Source organism: Saccopteryx leptura, chromosome 2 (assembly GCF_036850995.1).
Source record: "Saccopteryx leptura isolate mSacLep1 chromosome 2, mSacLep1_pri_phased_curated, whole genome shotgun sequence".
Lineage (NCBI taxonomy): Eukaryota > Metazoa > Chordata > Mammalia > Chiroptera > Emballonuridae > Saccopteryx > Saccopteryx leptura.
Window position 1 is genome coordinate 59,342,449 of NC_089504.1, and position 16,536 is coordinate 59,358,984.

General features: G+C 42.0%; 1 protein-coding gene across 1 annotated transcript in view; it reads right to left on the reverse strand.

Annotated features, from left to right (window-relative positions):
• The window catches only part of PGM5 (phosphoglucomutase 5), a 172,221-nt gene extending 157,579 nt beyond the window's left edge, over positions 1–14,642 (reverse strand). The window contains exon 1 of the mRNA XM_066368036.1: positions 13,802–14,642. Coding sequence (XP_066224133.1) covers positions 13,802–14,062 — 261 coding nt within the window. The 5' untranslated portion in view covers positions 14,063–14,642. The remainder of the gene's footprint in view (positions 1–13,801) is intronic.
• Between the last annotated feature and the right edge of the window lie 1,894 nt (positions 14,643–16,536).

The window sequence follows — 16,536 nt, forward strand, 5'->3', positions numbered from 1 at the left end:
TTGGCCCCAGGAGCTGAAGATGCTTCCATGGCCTCTGCCTCAAGTGCTAAGAAGAACTTGGTTGCTGAGCAATGGAGTAATGCCCCAGATGGGTATAGCATCGCCCCTTAGTGGGCTTGCTGGGTGGATCCTGGTTGGGGGTGCATATGAGAGTCTGTCTCTCTGCCTCCCCTCCTCTCACTGAAATTTTTTTTAAAAAAATGAGTTTTCCCTAATCATGTAACACTAAAGAAAGGAGGAAGGATTGTTTTCATGTGTGAACTCCCTTAAATAAGACTTCCCCTTGATGATTTCCTTTTAGATTTATATATATATCATTTTTTTAAAACAATCTCAAAGAGAGAGAAGAAAAAGTAAGCATGACATCCCTCAACGGCTTCCATTCACTGTGTCATATCCCTGTAATTCCCAAAGTGAATCAGAGAGAGTGAAGAGAGCAGTAAACAGAAACGTCCTTGAGACACAGAATGTTGGACAGGGCCACACAGCCACTGCCACGTCCATCTACGAAGTGCATGGAAAGCCGTGCACACAAAAATGCCTGTTTCCTGTCTTCTCAGTTCAACAGAAAACAAAACCTACAAAGGCTGTCCAGAGCCAAGCTGCCACGGATGGCAGGGCTGCAGCCTTCCAGTCCCAGCTGTCAGAGAGGAGGGCCAGACCTTAAGCAGGGCTGCACATGAGTAAGCAGGTGATGGCTAAGTGGAATTTCAAGAAATAACAAACTCAAGACGTGGATGTGGTTAGCCAAACACCAGGGGACTTCTCCAGTTGCTCATGGATAATTATGCAGTTACATGCTTTGTTACACGGAGACCAGATGGGAGCCACCGAGTTCATACTCAGCTCCCTTTACACACACACACTCAGGGGCTGAAAGCAAGAGATGAGAGTCCATTAGAACCAAACCAAGACGAATTTCACATTCAATCCTTAATACCTGAACAAGTTCAGCAAATTCACAGACATCTTCTAGAAGTTTGGCCCAAGTTCTGTTCCTCAATCAGCCCAAGTTCTCAAGATCTCATTTGAAAGAATCAGGCCATCAACTTTCCTCAAATGCAAAATAAGGGTGGTAGAATTAGGCCTCGGGTTCCTCCTAGTAATAAGGTAATTCAGTGCTTGAAAAATGCTGTATTCCTTAACTTAAGGAACAGGACCTGGCTCACTAAAACAAGAAAGGGCCCTGTTTGCTGCCATTTCATGAGGTAACTGTTGAGAAAAGAGCTGTGTTAGGCTTGCTCGCTTGCACTTGGCATGATTAGTGCACGGACTTGTGGCAGAGCCCCCTGTGTATAGCCTGTGTAAGGCAATGGGTGCTTGCCTTCAGCGTGGATTGCTTGCTCACCACTGCAAGGGGCCATTTTCCTGTTTGTTGGCCTGCCACCGCAAGAGATGGTTTTGCTGCTCTTAGCTTACTAGCTGCTGCCGCCATGGAAGTGGTTTTCCCCTGCCTGTGTGCTTGCCCAGCCGGCCGCCGATTGAGACTAGAATAATGGGAAGGACCCAATGTTTTCCAGCTCCGCGGTCCCTCTACCGTCTGCCGGAATCCAAAGTGAACCTGCCTGGCCATGGCCACCGGCAGCGTTACAGTGACTAACCCAAGTGGGTAGCAGGATGAAAACCATTGGATCTGCCTGGGTCAAGGAAGCAGAATTGAGCATCCTGAGATAAACTGGAGATTTTGGTATCCAGTGGGAAAGGATGCAAAAACTGACTTTGCCTCCTACCAGCTATGTGACTTTGAACAAGACCCTGAACCCCTTTGTATCTTGGTTTTGTTATCTAAAAGATCTAAACAATCACATAATGGAAGATGAAGCCAACCTCCAGTTCAGTGTCTGGCACCCAGTAAACTCTCAATGCCTTCCACTTGCGCTCCTTGCTTGTGTCATTTCTTAATTCTTAATTATCAATTTCTTAATTCATAGTTATTAAGTGAATTTGTTATTGTTTTACTAACCTGCAATGGTTTTCTAATTACAAAAATATGTAATTTGCATGTCCCTATTTTGAACATTTAGGAAGTACAAAAAGCAAGAGGAAAATAAAAGTCATCTGTCAACCTAAAAATGAGCACTGTTAATATTTCTGTGTGCACCCTCTGTCTTTTGTCTGTTTGGGGATCTCTTTCTCTCTCTCCCCCCTTATGTCTCTCCCTTTCATTTACATAATTATATGCTTTTCCAAAAAAAAATTTTTTTTGAGTGGTTTACATCTTTCACTTAATATAACTAGCTCTTCCTCAAAGTCTGACTTTCTGTTATTAAGTCTTCTTCACCATCATTTTAGTGGCTGTATAGTCTTCCATTATTTAGACTTACTATCCTTTCTTGACCAATAAAAAAGTGTCCTTTCACTTAAAGTTTTTCTATGTGAAACTAAAATAATATTTGAGGACCAAACATACTGTGAATAAATCAAACTGAATATGTAGCCTGCCAGTAACTAAAGTTTAAATTAATTGTTAACATGCCTGTGTGACTATAATGTCTTCTTTCTTCTGTAACCACCAAAACTGCTCACTAAAAACTACTGGATTCCATGAAAAGGAGGGACAGGGCCATGTCTGTTTACTTGTCTTCACCTGGATCTCCTGTCATTGCCCCATCTCTGCCCTGATTTGCACTGTCCACTGGCATATACTATGCTGACCTGCTAAGTTACCCATAATGTTGAGCTCACTGCAGAAAGTTGTCCTTGCAAAATAGGTTTCTGCCTAGAACAGTAGGATTTATACTGCTTGTATTTCTTAATATTGGCCCATCCAATTCCAGTGCAAATTCTATTTATTACCATAGAAACATAGATCATTTGGGAACATTTAGTAACCTCCTTCAATTCTATGCAGACTTCAAACACTTCTGACATCTGGGATTCTGTTCTATCTTCCTCTTGAATATATCCAGGGAAGAAGATATATCTCTTTGTGGGGATGAGGGTTGTCCTATGCACATGTGCACACACACATGCTACTTGACTACTTAGGTTTTTAAGAATACTTTATACCTGGTACCTTTATAGATAGACAGAAATTTTATAATACAGTAAGCAGGTCCTGGAATAACATCATTTTGTTCAACATCACTTCATTATAACATAGATGAGACACTATAAGAACTTAACTCTTATTTATATCAATTAGCCTATGTTAAAATTGGTTTCATTATATGTAGTTTCACTTAAAGTCACAGAACCTATTGAGGATGATACGTGAGGACTTATTGTATAATGACTGTATATATATATATATATATATATATATATATATATATATATTCCCAAAACAGAAACTCAGTATCTTTGTCACCTCTGTAGATAGAATATGTATTTATATATTCCAGAAAAAGAAAAAGAAAAGGAAAATAAAAGAAAAAACCTCAGCCTCGTTATAGCTATCTGTTTTTCTGTAAGTAGTTGTCACATCCATTAAAATATATTTATATGAATCTTTAAATAAATTCCATCAAACCACTTTCTGTCTGGGAAATAATTACTGCTAAGTGCCCCCACCCCCTATAGATAGTATGCTGCAGTGAATAAAGACCTCTGGCTATCATAGATTTACAACTCAGCATAATCAAGCCATTTACTGTTATTTATGACAGCAAAGCTGGGTCTTCTGTATTATATTCCACACTAGCATCTGTCACTTTACATTTGGGAGCTCCTATTCTAAAAAAGATTATGCCTCCTAACTAAACATTCAGCAGGCCACAGGAACAGACACCCTGACAAAGAGCCTGACAAAATACTTGAAAGCATCACTAGCTTCTGCAGCTGTGCATTTTCAGACAACTCAGCAGATTAGCGTGGAGTCTCTTAGCCTCTGCTTGGTCTGTTCCCCCCAGTGATCGCTCACATGGCCCAGTCCATTAGGTTTGAAAATCCTCCTGAAATGAGCAGATTAAGATCTGGCCTCAGGAAGTGGCAGTGGAGTGTCTGGGGTGAATGGGTGCGGGTGAGGGCCGCTGTTAATACAGCCTGAGCCTCAGAAAGGGTTACGGTGGAGAAGCATGGCACTGACCCAGCTAATTCATAACAGGAAATAATGCACAGACCATGCTAAAGAAAAATCCTTTATGTTGAGTTAAAAATCTGGGCCAGAGCAGCTGTTGCCGCCTCAGTACCATGGCAGTGAATGTGTGTGTGTGTGTGTGTGTGTGTGTGTGTGTGTGTGTGTGTGTGTGTGTGTGAATAGTGCTGGGAGTGGGGAGGGGTCATGACTTCAGTAGTTATCACCCAAGCCTTAGACAGCAGCATGGAGGAATAGGGAAAGTCAAGAGGAAGCCTTACCAAAGCAAATGTGATCACCACATCAACAGGCACCTTCTCATCAGTAAAGCTCCTGAAACCAAAAGCCCATATCCCACGCCCATTAATTTTTTTTTTTTAAGTGAGAGGAGGGAGGCAGAGACAGATTCCCACATGCTCCCTGACCTAGACCCACCCAGCATGCCCACTAGGGAGCAATGCTCTGCCCATCTGGGGCCCTTGCTGTGTTGCACCCGGAGCCATTTTTTAGCTCCTGAGGCAGAGGCCATGGAGCCATTCTCAGTGACTGGGGCCAACTTGCTCTAATTGAGCCTTGGCTGCGGGAGGGGAGAAGACAGAGAGAGAGAGAGAGAGAGAGAAGTGAGAGGGGGAGGGGTGAAGAAGCAGATGGACACTTCTCCTATGTGCCCTGACCAGGAATCGAACCAGGACTTATACACACCAGGCCAATGCTCTACCATTGAGCCAACTGGCCAGGGCCCATGCCCTTTTATTTTAATGAGAGAAAAATAGTTTGGTAATAATTGTTACATGAATAAATAAAATAATTTATAATAATTCATCACCACCTTCAATCCTCCCAACTACTTTGGAAGATATGGGGAGGGCAAGTATTATTATTTTGCCTATATTTATAAATGAGGAAACAAACCCAGGAAGGCAAGGTGACTTCACAGCCATACAAGTTACAAGTGGTAGTACCATGATTCAGATCCAGAGCTGCTTCTTTTTTCTTCATTATTCTTTATGGATGTGTTTAACTATGACAGCAATGCATATACATATATGATTAGCTAATAAAGAGAAGTGTATGAAGTAAAAAGAGGAAGGATTCTCCTTCCCCCACCATTCACATCCACTGATCCCAGATATGTTTACTGTTAACTGTTTTAGAGTGTGTTCTCCCAACCTTATTTTCTATGCCTAAATTATATATACAAAAGTGGGATCATGGTACATGTGAAACTCTATTAATTACTTTGTTTCACTTAACAAGCTATCATTCACATCTTTCTTATGTCACAAGTAGATCCACCTCCTAGTTTATGAATCTCAATGCCTCCAGTGAGGTTGTATCATAAATTACGTAGCTGTTCTCTACTGTTGAATGTATAGATTGTTCCTAAGTTTTTCTATAGCAAAAGGCTGCAGTGAGTATTTGTGTACACAGACATTTGCATATTTGTACTAGGAAAATCTACAGGATAGAGTCGTAGATTAAGGGAGTCCTGGATTATTGAAAAATAACTATTAATTTAAATATGTGTGTGTGTGTGTGTGTATATATATATATATATACTGCCAAATTACCTCAACAAAAAGTTGTATCAATTTAACTTCCACCAGCAGAGTACAAACACCACAATTTTCCACACCCACATCAACTTTAAGTATTTATTATTTTTTTTCTAATTGATGGGTTGCTTCTATTCCTATTTCTTTGGTTATTAATGAGGTTGATCACCTTATCATGTGTTTGTTGTTGTTGACAATATTTCTTTTGAATTGCTTGACTTTTCTTATTAGAAAAACTTTTTATATAGTGTGGATACTAACCATTTGTTGTAAGATTCTCCCAGTATTTTATATTATAGTCTTTTGTCAAATGAGATTAATTTTGGTCTTTATGATTTCAAATTCTTTTCTCTTTCCATTTGAAATTCCTACATGCAAAACTAGATAGCCCCAGCTGTAAAACAGGACTCTTATTAGAGGAAAACAAAATACTATTTTAACTTAATATTATATATTTGTACAAAGCACTTATTAGTAGAGACTTAGAGAGGAAAAGAAAAAACTTAAGTGACTTTACACCAAAAAAAAAAAATCTTTGGGGATTGAATGTTCCTGAAACTTTTCTCTTCGTTTAAATCCAGTCTTTAGTCCAAAATTTGATGTCACTAAAATGTAAGAGATGAAAGATATTTAAGAACTCAGAAAATAGGATTTTAACAAGTCTTGTGTATATTCTAAATATCCTTTTATTCATAACTAATGTGAATCAAGTCAGATAAAAGAATCTAAAACTTTCCCTTTGGCTATGCAAGTATAAACAGTTAAGGCACATTGGCCAGATCTTGAGTGTGTGCAATTAACTGTCAAGGCTATAAGCTAATGAAGAACACTGTATATAGCCAGCCCTAGCTTTCTACCTTCAATATGAAAAGCCTTAGGAAATTTAGACCTTTTCCCCTTCTTATTATTCCCAAATAATCCTGTTCATGGTACTGTTGTCTAAAAGAAGAGTGGCCAAGGCCCAAAAGATGAGAGGTAAGGTTGGTGAAGCCGATATGTATGCTGAGATTCCTCAAAAATTGATTCCAGCTTCTATTCCTCAAGTCTATAGAGAAACTGGCTAACTTTAGAGTTCATAAAGGACTCAGAGAACAGATGTTTCATAGAAAATTCTTAGGGCAAGTTTCACACATACTGTTGCTGATGTGTGTCTGTCTTTTCAATAAACATTATTATGCTTTATTAGAAGATTTAATAAAGCAGATTAGTTAAAAATGCCATCTGGGTCTCTGGACACATTAAACAAAGCTTAAAATAACCCACTCTAGCAACTGGGAGGACCCAGCTGTTCTCAAAACTTCTCCCACTCCTTTTACTTCCCCACAAAAAAGAAAAAAAAAAGGAAATAAAGACTTGAAGCTAAAAGATTCAAGAATGAACTGTCCCAAACGGATAGATGGTTGGAACCACAGACTCCCTAAACTTTGCTACTGCTCATAGAATAGGGTTCCCAATTCCATGAATCAGGGCTGGGGATTGGGGAAGGGAAACAAGATAGAATGATGGAAGGTTCTTTAGGGCTTTCTAATGTATTACAAACCTTCCTAATGTCTGGGCCATAGGAGCTCATTCCATTCACCTATTCTGTATTGAAAGCCAGTAAAAAAGAGGGAGCAGTCATCACCCAGTTCTTTTTCCTTTCAAAAGGTAAGACCTGGAGTCAGCCCACCCCAGATTTCCACATCCATTCCAGGAAAAGAGCCTTATATCTTGAAGCACAGGTTTCCCTCTCTTCCTTCCTTTTTCTTCCTCCCCACTTCCCACCTAACACCATATCCCACTGTGCTCCCCTTCCAAGCCCATGTTCCTTGTCTTGGGGTCCATACCAAAATTTGCCCATCAGAGAGTCTAATACATGCCAAGGCAAGTGTACTCTCATTCTTTGGAGCAACCTCCTTTTCATGGCCTGTTAGAATAAAATACAACCTGTGCAAGCAACTTAACTAGAAGGCACACCCAACTAGTTGCTGATTCAACTTTCCTCATGCCATTGCCCTTCAGCTTCCACCTCAAAAAGGTTTCACAAGATATTGAGAAGCCTGATAAGTCAGCGGCGCAGTGGATAGAGTGTCAGACTGGGACTCAGAGGACCCAGGTTCAAAACTCCAAGGTCGCCAGCTTGAATGTGGGCTCATTTGATTTGAGCACAGCTCACCAGCTTGAACCCAAAGTCACTGGTTTGAGCAAGGGGTCACTCAGTCTTATGTAGCCCCCCCCCCAGTCAAGGCACATATGAGAAGGCAATCAATGAACAACTAAGGTGCCGCAACAAAGAACTGATGCCTCTTATCTTTCTCCCTTCCTGTCTGTCTGCCCCTGTCTGTCCCTCTCTCTATCTCTGTCACCAAAAAAAAAAAAAAAAAAAAGGTATTGAGAAGATCTTGAATTCTTAACTCAATAAAATTGTTGTTGTTATTGATCATTGCATGCCCAGTACTGTATGTGGCTAGTCAACATGTGGATTTTCCCTTGACTAAAATGTGCTACAGAGATAAAAGTTGTTTGTAAAGGGGTCCACTGCATGGTTTATTTAAAACATTATTATTATCTGAGATGTATTTGGTTAACCTTAATAATAATCCATTATATTTCTTAGTGCTATGAATGTTACAACATGCTTTTCAATGTAGTGTTTCATCTGCTTCCCAGGATTATTCAGTGATGCTGTCATACTCAATTTATAGAAGAGGAAACAAATGGTTTCTAAGTATTTCAAGAGGCTAAAGCATTTTCCTTGCAACTTGTAAGGTAGAGCTAGGAAAATAAGGGGAGACTTCTGGATGCTTTTTCTGTCATACCTCATTGTCTCCTAGGCTATAGTCTGGTTTGGGTTTGCCAAATATGTATTTGTCGTGTTTGCCGACTTACCTTTATTTAACCTATAGTTGTTTTGACTGTAATAATTTGTCTCCATTAAACACACACAGATACACACACACTCACACATATACACATTTTAAATGCTAAGTTATAGAGCTGTACTGTCCAGTATAGTAGCTACTATCCATTATGGCTATTTAAAGTTAAATTTTAATTAATTAATTTAAATATAAAATTCAGTTTTTCAGTAGCATTAGCTGCATTTCAGGTGTTCAGTAGTCACGTGTGGCTAGTAGACAGGTCAGTGCAGATTGCAGAATATTTCCACCACCACAGAAAGTTCTAATGGACAGTGCTGATATACAATGTCATCTCCAGTTAGAAGACTTTAGAAAAAGTAAGAAAGACCTTGAGGCAGGCACAGTGCTGTCATTGTCCAGAAGTAAAGGTAGTTTGGGACTAAAAAAAAAGATTATAACAAAGAGGAGAAAGCGAGAGAATGCTCTTAGTCAGATGGATCTACCCAGAGAAGGGCAAAGGTATTCTTGTAGCCACTATGTTGTCTTCAGCTTTTGAACTCTATAAGAGATTAGAATAAATTGATATATAAAGGATCTAAACACTTGAGGAGGATCTGAAGCAGATGGAAATAGAAATACAATAAAAAATTAATTAGTTACAACCTAAGTTTAATCATAATTCATTTAAATGATACAATTTACTCTTTGTACTTAATAGTTATTTTTCTTTTTTAGTATAGCATCCTTTGTGTTTTCAAAGGGATCAAATTAAAATACTTCTGGGGATTTTTTTTAGGTAAATTCACCTAGCCACATAAAAATTACAAATATAGGTTAAAAGTATCTTTTCATTATTCACAAATTCATTCAAAAATTATATAAAAATCCAAGAGTCTATAGCAATATTCAAAAAAGCAAAAGCAGGCCCTGGCCGGTTGGCTCAGCGGTAGAGCGTCGGCCTGGCATGTGGGGGGTCAGGGTTCAATTCCGGCCAGGGCACATAGGAGAAGCGCCCATTTGCTTCTCCATCCCTCCGCCGTGCCTTCCTCTCTGTCTCTCTCTTCCCCTCCCGCAGCCAAGGCTCCATTGGAGCAAAGATGGCCCGGGCGCTGGAGATGGCTCCTTGGCCTCTGCCCCAGGCGCTAGAGTGGCTCTGGTCGCGGCAGAGCGAGACCCCGGAGGGGCAGAGCATCTCCCCCTGGTGGGCAGAGCGTTGCCTCTGGTGGGCGTGCCGGGTGGATCCTGGTCGGGCGCATGCGGGAGTCTGTCTGACTGTCTCTCCCCGTTTCCAGCTTCAGAAAAATACCAAAAAAAAAAGCAAAACAAAATGAAATTTATGTATCACCAATGGAGGTGGCTATTTCATCAAATATTTACTATAAAAATTGGTAATTAAAAAAGAGAAATAAATATATACTCTGCTTTCCAGAGGGAACTCTATTATACAGTAACTGAAGAGCCCACTTGTGAGGAAACTGTCCAGTTAATACAAAATGCCAGCTAAAACATGTGGAAGGAATTAGAAAATTAGCAAATCATCATTTTGAAAAATTTACTGAAACAACTTACTCAAGCCAGGTTTATTAACGGATGCTAAAACAAATGGGTGAATGTTGATAAGGAACATATATTTATCTGGTACAAAGTTCACCCCACAGGCTACTTGCTGGTCCCAAAGAGAAAAATAATGGAAGCTACAGGAAATCACCACCATACCCCTGTAAACATCTCAGCATCATCACGAATGATGGGACAACCAGAGATTATGTTCCCTAATGTGATCCAACATGAACATATACCATTGCCTATAAAATATTCATGCAAGAAAAAATGTTGATCCTGAATTCAATTAAGACTTTACAACTAATTTTTAGTTTGCCAAAAATAAACAAATAAGACATGAATATAGTGAAAAGTTAAAAGATACCATCAAGAAATAATCAGAGGCTCTAGCTGGTTGGCTTAGTGGATTGAGCATCTGCCCATGAGTGGACGTCCTGATTCAATTCCCAGTCAGGGCACAACTGAGAAGCAAACATCTGCTTCTCTCCCCCCTCCTCTCCCCCTTCTCTCTCCCTCTTCCCCTCCTGCAGCCAGTGACTCCATTGGTTCAAGTGTCAGCCCCAGGCACTATGGATAGCTTGGATGATTCTAGCATTGGCCCCAGATGAGGATTGCCAGGTAGATTCCAGTCAGTGGGCATATGGAATTCTGTCTCACTATCTCCCCTCCTTTCACTTAAAAAAAAAAAGAAAAGAAAAGAAAAAACAGAAAGAAAGAATCAGAAAATTCCACCTGACCTGTGGTGGTGCAGTGGATAAAGTGTTGACCTAGAATGCTAAGGTTGCTGGTTCGAAACCCTGGGCTTGCTGGGTTAAGCCATATATGAGAAGCAACTATGAAAAAACTAGGAGTTGACACTTCCTACTCCTCCCTCCCTTCTCTCTCTCTTTCTCTTCTTCCTCTAAAATCAATAAATAAAATCTTTTAAAAAAAAGAATCAGAAAATTTCAGAAAAGGGGGTGGGGAAGGGGAGACATTCTATAGGACAATTGACTGACCTAGTCTCTCTAACAGGTTAATTTCATTAACAAAATTAAAATAAAGAGGGAGGTACCTTCTAGGTTAAGAGAGATTTGAGACAAATAACCAAATGCAAGGTGTGTCCCTTAATTACAAGAAACCAGTTTGAACAAACCATCTATAAAAACATTTCAGAATAGTGGAAATTTGAATGTGGGTTGGATAATAAATGATACAAAAAAACAATTTTTTATTTTGTCTGAGATAATAATGATAGTGGAACTGTCAAGAAAATGTTCTTATTTTTTAGAGATCTATACATACTAAAGAATTTAGAGATAAAATGTTTTCCTTAATATACTTTAAAATATTTTAGCCCTCAAAAGAGATGAAATAAGTATAGAAAAATGTTAACAATTTAGGGTATGGGCATATGAATGTGATTAATTTATTCTCTCTATTTTTCTGAAACTTTGAAAAGTTCACAATTTTATAATAAAAATATTTAAATTCCAAATTGTGCAGGTATGCATCTGAGAGTCTGTTTCAAACTTTATGAGATATTAAAACATTGGTAATGTAGTTTATCATTTTATATATTTCAAACTTTTGTTCTCCTCCAGTAATTACATAATCAAAGAACTATAGTTTTTAGAGAAAATTTTTTTGTAAAATTACTGTTTAATGTCAACATGAAGATTTTTCAGATAGAGAGAATGTGCCCACCCAGTCAGATTCCAGTCATGTCAAAAAAAAAAAAAGAAATTCTATTTTTCCACTATTTTCTAGCCTGCTTATTGAATATTTAATAAGAAATTTTAAAAAAGGACAAAATGCTTTAATCAAAGTTCATCATTCCTGAATATAACTTAACAGCCCAAATCAGGAGATAAGTGCATTCCCATCAATGTGCAGTTACTCAAAACCGGTTTTGCTTACAGTTATCCAAATCAGTTTCCCCGGTAAGTCAATCTTCTGATGATTCACTTTGCTTTAGCAAAAGTCCCCAAGATTTAAATGAAATGAGAAAAAGATTGATTAAAATTGGCTTTTTGAAATTTTGATAAATGTCCACCATCTCTTCTCCCATGCTCACCATCTTAGAAGTAGTACTTTCAGGTTATTTAAGAAATGGTACTCCTATGTGGGTTTTAATTTGTCATTTTTCTCTTTATAACCACTGCTAGGTTAAATTTGACTCTATTTTAAGCATATGTTAACATATGCTAACTATCTGCTAAAATAAACTCTGCTCAAAGTTAATAGAATGTGTTTATCAGAGAAGACCCATTGAAGTAAGAGGATGAAGAGTCCTTACAGCAAAGTGTGCCAAGAAATTAGAAAGCAGAATAATAATTTGTCCATCATATCAACAACTGTAGCTTCAAAAATATCCTGACCCTCAATAAATAGAGGACAGGCTATGTTTCTCTCGCTCCCTGGAAAAACTGGCCCAGGAAGGAGTTACAAAAGCTGCCACAGCTCTCCCAAGGCTCATTATTCTCCATCCTTCCGCGGGAACAGCTTTGTCAGACAAGAGTAAAACACCGTTTGTCAACCTCTCTCCAATTCCTGATTTGAGCCAATTTTCACCAGTCCCGAGTGAGAGCCAGAGAGAAACACACGTCTTGTACCTCCAGCAGCAGCATCTGCTGGGGTTAGAAATCACAATTCCACAACTCAATTCACCCTTTGGCCCTGTTTCTTCCAACAGATTTTGGTTATTTAAATAATCTAAATCTTCTTTCCCCATCCCTGAAACATTGAGAAGGAGGAATTATAGTTGACAAACATAAAACATGGACAACCCTTAAACTTTAACGGGTGTGCCCACATGCGCATGCACACGCGTGCACGCGCGCGCGCGCGCACACACACACACACACACACACACACACACAATGATGGGGTAGAAATGGAAAGTGTTGGGAAAAGGAAGGAGGAAATCCAATTGCCAAATAATTGTTTGGTTTCATTTTTTTAAATGTTCACATTCATTTATACATCTGCAGAGAATTCACTTAAAGAAAAGTTCTATGTGTGTGTGGGTCTGACTGCATTAACAAAGCTGAAATTACTCTTTAAGACAATGCGTCCTGCGGAGAATTCAGAGATCCCTGAAGTTAGCTGTCCCTCTTGTCAAAGTCCTTGAGAGGCCCCTGGATTTGAAAAGGAGGAAACAGGGGTGTGGGGATTTATCCAAAGGTTCTTCTGGTAGAAAGGAGGGGAAAGAGGGAAAGGGAAAAAAAACCAAACCAAAGTCTGAGAATTCAGATTGCAAAAGAAGGCTGCAGAGGTCGTGGGAGGCTGGAGAGGAAACGAGGATGAATGGTAAAGGGAGAAGAGGCATGAAAAGTTGTCAAACGCAAAGGGCATGTTGGAGAGCAGTTGGGAATTGCTTTTAAAAGGCATTGCAAATCTCATTTTAGACCATTTAAAGACATGTCTCCAGGGAACGGAGCCCAGGCTGCATAGCATCAAATTGATCCCTACTCCATTCCTACCCGAATGAAATTCATCGTGAAATAATTCTGGGGTTCATGAACCAACAGTATTAGTAACCTTCACGGTTTACACTCGCCCAATATGTCAGGGATCGACACTGGTGCGTGTCCTGAGACAACAGTACTGTTAAATTTGGCAGAGCCAAACTTTAGGGTGGAAGAAGATGACTGCAAATAGAACAATGTCCGGGTTGCACCAGGAAGGCTGCGACGGCTGGACACTGGAGAAAGAGGACCTGGGAGAGCAACCCAGCCGGGGTGGGCCCCCGGGCCAGCGGTGACTGGCAGGCAGGCGGGGGGCAAGGGCGCAAAGAGGGCAGGGCGGCGGCGCAGCGGGAAGCACAGGGCGGCCAGGTAACTCACCCCGTTGGCCGCAGCCATCTGCACCACGATCTCCGTAGCGGTCCTGCTGAAGTACCTGCCGTCGCTGCCCACCACCATGGTGCAGCCCTGGCGATCCCGCAGGTCGATAGACGACAGCACGCTCTGGATGAAGTTAGGCAGGTAGTTACGCTGGCCCTCGAAAAGGCCGGTGGGCCGCCGCAGCCCCCCGCCGCCGGTGGGCCGCTGGTCCTCATAGGGCGCCGTGGGCACTGTCAGCACGGGGATGGGGCTTCCTTCCATGGCGCCTCTTCGCCGGGCCCGCCTGCTGCAGCTCCCGGGAGCCGGAGGGAATCTGCCGCCCGTCGGGGCCCCCCACCGGCCTGGCTACGCGCCCGAACTCCGCCTTGCGCCCCGGCCCGCTTCCCAGCCGGCCCGCGCCCTGCGCCCTCCCGCGGCACCGACCGGTGGATCCTCCCTCTCCGGGCGGCCCCTTGCTGCCCCAGCAAAGTTTGGCCTCTACCTTCCAACACAGTTTTCTCCCGCCCAAATTCCTTTCCAGCCGGATCGCCCTAGGGGCGCGCAGTTTCTTCGCCCAGCTGGATTCACTTTCGGGGTGTCGTCCCCAAAACCCGTCCCCAGTGCCCGCTACCCCGACCCAAGACGGCTCCTCCTCTTGCGCCTGGCCCAAGCTTTCCCCAGCAATCGGCTGTCTCCGGGGCCCACCCTCCGCTAGAAAATAGTCTGGAGGTGGTGAGAGCTGGTTGAGACCTGGAGCAGGATTTGGGACCCTCTCCAGCACCTCAGTCCCTTTTCCCTTTCACCGGCAACCCTGTCTCCCAGTCTCTCGGGGAGTGAGCAGTTTACACGCACAAGTTTAAATTTCTCTCTTAAACAAGGACGAGGGAGGGAGTTGGGAGGGAGCTGAAACTTTTGCCATCAGCAACAGCCCCAGCCAAAAATAACCCTGGAAAGGCGAGCTGAGAATTGTTATCTTCTGCCAACGCTGAAATTGGAGGCTGGGTGCTGTGTGTGTGTCTCTGTGTATATACCCACCCTCCACCAAAGACCATTTGTTGCAGGGAATCACATACTGTCAGGCCCTTCAGTCCAGCAGGACCCGCCCAGTCATCCACAATCCCCAGGCTATCTACAGGCAGCCCATATTTCAGTACTGAAACTTTTCTTCTTGTGGTGGTTGCAAGAGCAGCAACACAGACCCACATTATTCTTCGTGCCCTTCCTATACCAACACCCCCGCCCCAGCCCAGCGTGTGCTTAGAAATAGGCTTATCTCACACTGTATTTGCCCATACTTCTGAGCTCTTACTGGAATTACTCACTTTCAACAGGAGGAGGGTAAACGCCCCTTTAAATATCCTATCAGAAATGAATGAACAAACTCAAATTAAACAAGGACAGGGTACCTGGAACCGTGTTAGGTCCTTTCCATGCATTCTCCCACTCTGCAGGGGCTAAAGATGATCTGCCTTGTGTCCTTAAAGCTCACCTAAAATCCAAAACCAAGAAATACCCCATAGAAAATAGAAGTGAAGAGAGAATGAACCAGAAAGATAAAAACGCAAGAGCCTATTCCCCTGAATTTGTAGTTGAGAGTACCTTGGCTTAGGACCAAATAAAACCTCAACACTTCTAAAGATCTGTGTGTATCTCTATGGTGTGGGTATTTTTTAATCACTTTTTAATAACATTTCATTTTGCAAAGAAGGACAACATCAATCCCAGAAGAAAAGAGAGCAGTAAGTATTTAACTCTGGCAAGGACACAGCCCTTAAGCTTAGAGATGCCCAAAAGACCATCAGGACTTCATCTCTCCGCTTTCAGCACCTGCCTATCTCTCAATTTTGCCCTCATTCTGTCCTGTGAAAGTCCAGCTCCTTTCACAAGAAGAAAGACAAGTCAGGTACATCTCAGACAAAGTTTTACAGTTTTACCAGCCAAGAGGAAAGCCTCTTCCTTTGCTTCTTTCTAATCCCAAAATTCCCAAAGACTCTGGCCCAGCTCAAAGCAATGTGCCCAGCTACTATATATTACCAGAACCCCATGGTGAAAGGGAAAACAGTTCCTCAGAGAGAGGAGAAACGGATGACCAAATCACAATTGCTCACCACATACTTCACACTGTCACTGATCAAACTTTTTTTTTTTTTTTTTTTTTTTTTTTTGCATTTTTCTGAAGCTGGAAACAGGGAGAGACAGTCAGACAGACTCCCGCATGCGCCCGACCGGGATCCACCCGGCACGCCCACCAGGGGCGATGCTCTGCCCACCAGGGGGCGATGCTCTGCCCCTCCGGGGCGTTGCTCTGCCGCAACCAGAGCCACTCTAGCACCTGGGGCAGAGGCCACAGAGCCATCCCCAGCGCCCGGGCCATCTTTGCTCCAATGGAGTCTTAGCTGCGGGAGCGGAAGAGAAAGACAGAGAGGAAGGCACGGCGGAGGGGTGGAGAAGCAAATGGGCGCTTCTCCTGTGTGCCCTGGCCGGGAATCGAACCCGGGTCCTCTGCACGCTAGGCCGACGCTCTACCGCTGAGCCAACCGGCCAGGGCTCTGATCAAACTTTTGAAAATCTTTTTTTCCTCTGAATTCACCTAGCATTTTGTATCATTCACAAGGAATGTTTCACATGTTGCTATACCTTTCTATGTATATCTTCTCTCCACTACCAGTATGTGACCTTGGAATAATCCTTTAACTTCTCCTCACTTAATGTCCTCACTGTGAAACCGGCAGTATTATAATCCCATTGTCTTTAGT